We start from the raw sequence: 8,501 nt of genomic DNA on the forward strand, positions 1-8,501 counted from the left end.
TTTCAAAGATATTTCTAATAAATATATCCGTAAAACCACAAATTTTTATTGAATTTATAGACTTACAGATGTTTTTATATTTTTTAATTATTTTTTTAACAATATTATATAGTTGCTCAGTAGTTTCTTTTTCTTTCGATTACATTGCGAGTTTTTATAACACATTCGTTTTCCTGCTGGTTGATTTACAAAATCTTCTTGACATCGAGTTCGTTTTACGGCATAGTTACTTTTAAAATTGGACAAGTAACGAACTCGATTGTCCATACGTTGATTTTCTATATCTCGCAATTTTTCCTGTACATTAATATATTCTAATGAAACACTATTTTGAAAAAGAGTTTTGTTAGCACATTTGTTTTCATTATCTTTATCAATGTTGCAAATTTAAATATTATTTTTTTCATTGCTAATACACAATTTATTATTATTTATTTGACAGTCAACATTTGATTTATTTTTAGAACGTTTAATATCTCTGACTTTTATTAGTCGATTTAATATCTTTTGTTCGGTCTCACTTTCACGTATTATACATACACGAGATGCTTCCATTTCTCTTGATTGTATTACTGCTAATGGAAACACTTTCTGAGGAACACCGTATTGCAAATCTTGAGGAAAGTGTTCGATTACATTTGATTCAAAAATTTTAAGTAAATGCGAACGCATTAGAATATGATTATATCTTACTTTTTCGGGTTTAACATGGAATAATATGAAAATCACAAAAGCTATGGCAAAAACATCACAATCACTACCGTTAGATTGCTGTTGTATAATCGAAAACTTAACAGGACGCTTAAACGAATAATTTGGAAATAATCTACTTAAAAATTGTTTATGATGTTCGTGCAATTTTTTTTTATTATTATTAATTTTTATTACCAGCAGCACCAGCAGCACCAGCAACAGCACCTGCAACACCAGCAGCAGTTGCAACACCAGCAGCACCAGCAGCATCACTTTCATCACCAGCAGCAGCACCAGCACCACCTGCGACACCAGCAACATTTGCAAAACCAGCAGAACCACATCCAACACCAGCAGCAACACCAACAGCACCAGCAACACGAGCAGCATCAGCAGAACAAGCAGTAACATCTCCATCACCAGCAACAGCAGCACCAGCAACACCACCAGCAGCAGCAGCAGCACCACTAGCAGCACCACCAGCACCAGCAGTACCTCCTCCACCACCAGCAGCAGCACCTGCAACACCAGCAGCACTTGCAACACCAGCAGCACCAGCAGCAGCACCAGCACTACAAGCAGCAGCACCTGAAACACGAGTATCACCAACAGCAGTACCTGAAACACCAGCAGCACAAGCAGCACCAGCAGCAATACCAGCAGCACCAGCAGCAGGACCAGCAGAAGCAGCACGTTCACCATTAGCAGCAGCAAAGTAGCACCACCATTTTTTTTTTATAACCCAGGGGAAATGCGTTACGCATCCCCCTTCGGTTCGGATAAGCCTCCGGGGGTATGTGGGACTCCCTTCCCCTAATAAAAGGGGGGAAGTATACCCACTAAAACCCTTGGGGATGTCCATCACGTGCGCCATTATTCGAGGACCTCCCGGTACACTTTCTAGTATTCTTCAGAGGGTTCTCGGCGCCTTCGCACTTGCGCGCTTCTTCCCGCGCCAGCCTAGTAGGCCGGCGCTTTTATATTCCTTTTCGGCTGCAAGGAGGGGACACCTTCCTCCTCGCAGCCCCTCCCTCCGAGTCGAGAGGTTGGGATGGGCCGGGAGCAGGATTACCCGCCCTCTCCCGACCCCCTCCCCTTCCCCCCCTCGGGGGGAGGTGGGTCTGCCATAGTGGCCAATCATCGCTCCCTCCGGGGGGGGAGCCCGCTGGGGCCGCCCCTTCCAATGGGCGGCCCGGGTAAGCGCACTTAACCGCACCCACCCTCGTGACCGGGCTTGAGCCGGGGCACGATATTATGGCCTTTCGGCCTTCCTCATACCCAGACGGTGCCACCCCCGAGAATGGGGTAGTGGTTACCCCTCAGCAGCACCAGCAACAGCAACAGCAACCTCCCGGAGACGAACACCGCCCGGCTCACCCTCATCTGATCCCACCCGCTCCCCCCAAGCGAAATAGGGGGAGCTGGTGGGCCCTCAGTCGCCTACCCCTCCACGGTCTCAGTACCCGAGGAGGGGTACCTCTTCCACCTCCTCCTCCCCACTCCCCCGCCCGTCATCCACCGACGTGGCGGGGGGAGAGGGGGAAAGGGGAACAGGGGGTGAAGCGACTTCCACCTCTCCCCTCCTCACGCGTTCGGCGGCCTCCTTCTGCGACATAACGTCGCAGACAGAAGGAGGCCACCGCCTCCTATGCTTCCCGGCTCTCGAGCATCTTTGGTACGATGCTTGGGAGCCGGAGATCCTGGCCGACCATTGTAGTGAGGACTCCGCGTTCCTGAGTCCACGCTGGGCATTCTTGCAGCATGTGCTTTGCGGAGTCCTCACTAGCCGCGCAGTGGCGGCACTGTGCCGTGCGCTCTTTGCCTATTCGACACAGGTATCGACCGAAGCAGCCGTGTCCGGTCAACACCTGTGTCATATGGTATGACAACCCGCCATGTGCCCTGCCCACCCATTGCAGCAGGCAAGGACCGACGATATCTCTGAGCGTTATCTAGGAAGAGGAGAGTGTCGTGAGCGTGGAGCGTCAGGTAGCTCAGTAGTTTAGAGCAGTCGCCCGGCAAGCGAAAGACCACGGTTCGAGTCCCGGCCTAGCAAGACCGCGCTCTCGATATTTTTCTCTTTCTGGAACGAAAAAGATACGCAGATCTCGAACGCACGGCGTCCCGCCGCCACCTAGTATGCCCTCCTCCTTCTATGGTCCAGACCGCGATGGTCCGGATTCCCGGCGTGTTCAGGGCCTCCAGTGATCTTTGCCATCGCCAGAGGGCTCCACGCCGGGCCGAGTCGCGTATTCTCTGTACGTCCCTGGCTGTGAGCAAATGGTCATCCTCTCGCCGGCGGAGCTCCGCGACCCTGTTGTACGTTTTAGCGTACAACCGCGCCAGGAGCTCCGCCGGTATTATGCCGGCCAGGGCCGTGACGGCTGCATGCAACACTGTCCTATACGCCTTGATTAAGCGGGTGGCCATTAGACGCTGCGCACCGTGCAAAATTGCTACGATGCGCCGCTTGGCCCTCGTCTCTCCCGCCCAAACTGGCGCCCCATAAAGGACGTAGGACGAGACGGCGTTCGAATACAGCCTGCGAACCCGGTTGTCCGGACCACCGATGTTGGCGAGGAGGCTGCACAGTGCAGCCGCGACTCTCCCCAACTTGGGACCCAGTCTCTCAAAGTGAGAGGTGAAGTCCCACTGGCCATCCTGGTGGAGCCCCAGGTATTTGATGCCTGGAGTTACCTCCACGCGGGCTGACTCTATCATAATGCTGGACCTCGGGGGCACCCTCGCTGACCTATCGTACACGAACATACACTCGGTCTTTTGGGAGGCCACCCGGAGGTCCAGCTTCCATATCGAGCTTATGGCACACGCCACAGCCGTGTTGGCAGTGGCCGTAGCCTCCTCCCAGTCGATGCCTCTCGCCAGCACCAGGGTGCCGTCTGCGTAGCAGATCATGGTGCAGGCGGAGGGAGGGCCGTTCGCAGAACGCGGTCGTACGCGAGATTCCAAAGTAGGGGTCCAAATACCGACTCCTGCGGAATCCCGCAGTACATTGCCCGTCCGCATTGGAGTCCAACAGCGTTGCTGAACTCCAATTTCCTCTCCCGGAAGTAGTCCCGTATGATATGGACCAGGTAGGGCGGGAAGCGGTGAAAGCTCTACCTGGTAGCACCACTAGCAGCACCAGCACTATCAGCAGCACAAGCAGCACCAGCAATAGCACCTGTAACACCAGCAGCAGTTGCAATACCAGTAGCACCAGCAACACCACATCCAACATCAGCAGCAGCACCTGCAGAACCAACAACACCAGCAGCAACAGCAGCACCAGCAGCACCAGTAGAGCAAGCGATACCACCCCCACCACCAGCAGCAGCACCAGCAGCAGCACCAGCAGCACCAGCAGCACTAGCAGCATCACCAGCAGCATCACCAGCACCACCAGAAGCAGCACGTCCACCACCACCTGGAGCAAAGTAGTACCAGCAGCAGCACCAGAAACATCACCAGCAACACCAGCAGCACCACGAGCACCATCAGCAGCACCAGCAGCACCAGCAACAGCACCTATAACATTAGCAGCAGTTGCAACACCAGTAGCACCAGCAACACCACATCCAACACCAGCAGCAGCACTTGCAGAATTAACAAAACCAACAACACCAGCAGCAACAGCAGCACCAGCAACACCAGCAGCACCACTAGCAGCACCACCAGCAGCACCACTAGCAGCACCACAAGCAGCAGCACCAACATAACAAGCAGCAGCACCTGAAACACGAGCATCACCAGCAGCAGTACCTGAAACACCAGCAGCACAAGCAGAACCAGCAGCACCACCAGCAACACCAGCAGCAGGACCAGCACCACCTGCAACACCAGCAATAGCACCTGCAGAACCTACAACACCAACAGCAACAGCAGCACCAGCAACACCAGCAGACGCACCAGCAGCACTAGCAGCACCAGCAGCAGCACCAGCAGCACCAGCAGCACCAGCAGCACCAGCAGCAGCATCAGCAGAAGCGGCACGTCCACCACCAGAAGCAGCGAAGTAGACCACCAGCAGCACCAGAAACATCACCAGCAGCATCAGCAGCACCACCAGCACTATCAGCAGCACCACCAGCACCAGCAGCAGTATCAGCAGCACCAGCAGCACTAGCAACAGCACCTGCAACACCAGCAATAGCACCTGCAGAACCTACAACACCAACAGCAGCACCAGCAACACCAGCAGCAGCATCAGCAGAGCAGTTAGTGTGAAGCCCGACACCCATAGAGTGTCGCGCTTTGCTCCCTCAGCCGTGAAGGCTATACGCAACTTGCTACCATCTACCTCTACCGTTTGTCAACCACTGACAGGGGAAGGGCGATGGAAAAATCCAGCAGCGCCTGCGGGACGTGTTCGCAGGATGAGCGGTTTAGCCGTGACGCGCGCGCCGCCTGCCCTTGTGGCTGCAGCGCGCGCCCCACGCCCACGGGGACCACGGGGAGGCTCGCTCACTAGTGTCTCGCTTAGACTCACGCTCTGACCCTTTTGGATGGGAGGGGAACGAAAGAGGAGTGGGTATTAGGTATGGGTGACGGAGGTGGGAACCTGAAAAGAAGAAATATTTATTAATTAAGTTTTCCCTGACTCAGCGTCCCGGGTCCACGGTGATCTCGCAAAGGTTGCGAGGCCGTTTACCCATGGCCGAGGGCTCCGACATCCCCGGGTAGGCCGCTGTGAAATCTAATATGGACCCTTTAAAAAGAGGGTTTCCCGACAGAAGGCCGGGAACGTGGTGTAGGCCTCTGGAGTCGACACGAAGTAGTGTGCCGCCTCCGGCTACCTCCAGCTCGCGGCCGGAACGACCTCCCGAAGAGCCTCCCGCTGCGGCTCGAATTCGGGACAGCACAGAAGGTGGTGCGCGGCCGTGTCGCTTCCCTCCCCACAAACACACATCCCACCTTTCACAAGGCCCAAAGACGCAAGACGTGCCTGGAACCTGCCGTGTCCGGTGATCATTTGTGTCACGTGGTGGTCAGGGCGGACCCACCGCGCATCAACCCTGCGCTCTACGTTACTAAAGAAGGCGTACGTGGTGCGACCTTTGCTCGAAGAAGACCATCGAGCCTGCCACACCTTGTACGCCTGGCCCCTAATGAGACCTTGAGTCTCTTTAATATTCCCGGTAAACGGGATTACTACATTACCTAACCTGGCATCCATCCCTTTCCTTGCCATATACCGCGCAGAATATTCGCCGAGAAGGATGTCGACGGGGACCGCGCCAGCAACCACGCAGAGCGACTCCGTCGACGCCGTGCGGTACGCAGCGGTCGTCGAGATGAGCGCTCGGCGCTGCAGGGTCCTGAGAACCTTCAGGTCAGCCCCCGCGCACAGGTCGGCCCACCCGGCAGCGGCGTAAACCACCGTCCGCGCGAACACGCCCCGGTAAATTGCGGAGAGCGCACTAAAGCGCAATCCCCACCGACATCCCACCATCCTAGCTAGTTTACTAAAGAGCGACCCGACCTTGTCGCTCAAGTATCTACAATGGAAGGATACTCCCATGTCCTTGTCAAAATGGATTCCAAGATACCTGACTGTTTTCTTAAATGCTATCTTTTCGTTTCCTAAGCGAATGGTCGGTGGTCTTGCCGCGAGATCTGTCTTCTTGGCCCAGTGGGCTTTGCGTTTACGGTTCGGACGCGCTCCTCCCCGTCTACTGATGGGGACCCTCCTGACCGGCTCGCTCCTGAGGACAATTGCCTCAGTCTTGCGCGATGAGATCTGGAGTTTAGCCCCCTCGCACCAGTTTCTAACTATATTCGCTACTAGTTGCCCTCTTTCTTCTAATTCTCTGCGCGAGTCGCCTTCGACCGTGACCAAAAGGTCGTCGGCGTATGCGATAAAGGACCTACCTATTTCCGTCTCTAGTTCGCGGAGAAGCCCGTCGAATATAATTGTCCAGCACGCTGGGCCTAAAACCGAACCTTGAGGGCAACCTCTGCTCGCGTCCTTGGAGACTCGAATGTCTCCAAAGGACACGCTGACCTTCCTATCGCTAAAATAACTTCGGAGAACCTGGAAGATATTTCGAGGACAGCCTAGCCTCTTCCAGGTCTCCAGGACTAGAGGCCACCAGACATTATCGAAGGCTCCGGCTATGTCGAAGAGCAGCGCAAAGACGTATCTCCGCTCAGAGGCAGAGACCATCCGACGCAGCTCAACGATCGCGTCCTCCGTCGACCTTCCGGCCATGAAGCCGAACTGCCGATCAGAGAGTCTCCCCGGCGCCATCGACGTCCGGTTGAGTCGCTTCTTCAGAAGCTTCTCGAAGAATTTCCCTACGACGGAGAGGAGACAAATGGGCCTGTATGATTTAGGGTCTTTCACGTCCTTACCCTCGCCCTTCAGGAAGACTCTAAGTGAGCCCTCCTTCCAGATCGAGGGAAAGACGCCCCAAGGCACCCGTTGAAAAGCCTAACAAACTGACCGGGGATTACCTTAATGGCGGTCTTTAGCGCTGCAACCTCAACGAGGTCCAGGCCAGGCGCCTTCCTGACTTTCAGGGTTTTCGCGACGGCGACGATTTCTGCCTCCGTGAAGAGCGGGGCATCGTCTCCGTCGGGCGCGATGAACGCGCTTCCCCTGATTTCACGCTGCATCGGCGTGTCGTCGTTCGCCCGGTCATCAGGGACGTGCACCTTCAGCAGGTGCCTGGCGGTCTCCTCTATGGTGGTGGTCGAGGAGCCATCATCGCGGCGGAGGCTGCTGAGCACTTCGTCAACTCGGAGCTTCCGGGCCTCGCGTTTGTACACGAATCCCCAAGGCTCCGAGTTTCCCACCTCCGTCACGAATTTCCGCCAGCTGTCGCGCTTCGCCTTCCGCACCTCTCTCGTGTACCTCCTCAAAGAAGAGAGGTAGGCACTTCGGCCGGAGGCACTGAGCGGCTCAGCGTTTTCCCGCTGGAAGGCACGCCGCGCCCTATAGACGTCCTTCTTCAGGATCGTCAATTGTCTTGTCCACCACAGGTTGGACTTTCTAAAACGCCTCTTCCTGGGCATTTCCCGTTCCGAGGCTTCGAATAAATTTCAGAAATGGACCTCGCGAAGCCCTCCCCCCCCCCCCCCAGCGGAATCCAAACTGAGGACCTCAAGTCTCGACGCCGAAAGGTCGATGAGGCTATCGGCGTACTTCTCCCAGTCGGCATGACTCGCGTCGAACCGAGAGCTGGAGGTAAGCCGGTCATTGCCTCTGACTCTCGGCACCCTCAGACGGATGTCCAGGGCACTGTGGTCTCTCGTCGTCCAGTCGCACCTGACCTTCCACTAGCCGAAGAATTGGCTCATGGCCGGAGTCGCCAGGGTCACGTCAATATATGACGATCCCCATGACGTCCAGTAGGTCGGCGACTGTCCGAGAGCGTTGAGGATTTTCCATCCGCAAGCGCGGATGAATTCCTCGAGCTTCGCGCCCCTATCGTTTACCATGCGGTCACCCCACATCGGGGATCGCGCGTTGGCGTCCATGCCTATCAACAATCTCTTCCCCCTCAGCGAATGAAACACCGCCTCGAGGTGTCTGAGGTGCCCCTCAATCTCGTCGCTGTACTGGAAGTAGCACGATGCGACGTAGAAAGAGAAGCCGGGCGCCCGCACTTCCGCGCACGCACAGTGCGCGGTGCTGAGCTGCGAGATCTCCATGATATGGAACGAGGGGTTTGAAACTGCCACTGCAGCCCACGGACGTTCCGAGCGTGCAGCGGCCACCCTCGTTCCCTGCCCTAAACCGAGAATGGCGAAGCTCGAGCCTTGCTTCCGGACGTGCATTTCCTGCAAGAGCAGGACGTCCAGTC

The 8,501-nt window shown here is 55.4% G+C and overlaps 3 protein-coding genes across 3 annotated transcripts in view; 1 reads left to right on the forward strand and 2 right to left on the reverse strand.

Annotated features, from left to right (window-relative positions):
* Window positions 1-725: 725 nt before the first annotated feature.
* LOC116843604 lies at window positions 726-1,395 on the reverse strand. The gene is made up of 3 exons (XM_032814138.1): window positions 1,198-1,395; window positions 898-1,104; window positions 726-734 (listed from the first exon to the last, which is right to left on the reverse strand). Exons 1-3 carry the CDS (start codon window positions 1,393-1,395, stop codon window positions 726-728), a joined length of 414 nt encoding a protein of 137 aa, XP_032670029.1.
* A 944-nt stretch (window positions 1,396-2,339) lies between these two features.
* LOC116843605 lies at window positions 2,340-3,609 on the reverse strand. The gene is made up of 2 exons (XM_032814139.1): window positions 2,860-3,609; window positions 2,340-2,645 (listed from the first exon to the last, which is right to left on the reverse strand). The coding sequence occupies exons 1-2, from the start codon at window positions 3,607-3,609 to the stop codon at window positions 2,340-2,342; spliced, it is 1,056 nt and encodes a 351-aa protein (XP_032670030.1).
* A 170-nt stretch (window positions 3,610-3,779) lies between these two features.
* LOC116843606 (uncharacterized protein DDB_G0271670-like) overlaps window positions 3,780-8,501 on the forward strand; it is a 7,060-nt gene continuing 2,338 nt past the window's right edge. The window contains exons 1-4 of the mRNA XM_032814140.1: window positions 3,780-3,998; window positions 4,082-4,394; window positions 4,450-4,708; window positions 4,754-4,881. Coding sequence (XP_032670031.1) covers window positions 3,780-3,998; window positions 4,082-4,394; window positions 4,450-4,708; window positions 4,754-4,881 — 919 coding nt within the window. The remainder of the gene's footprint in view (window positions 3,999-4,081; window positions 4,395-4,449; window positions 4,709-4,753; window positions 4,882-8,501) is intronic.

The sequence above is a fragment of the Odontomachus brunneus genome, unplaced genomic scaffold (assembly GCF_010583005.1).
Source record: "Odontomachus brunneus isolate Ranch 3 - 2012 unplaced genomic scaffold, Obru_v1 Obru_scaffold_034, whole genome shotgun sequence".
Classification (NCBI taxonomy): domain Eukaryota; kingdom Metazoa; phylum Arthropoda; class Insecta; order Hymenoptera; family Formicidae; genus Odontomachus; species Odontomachus brunneus.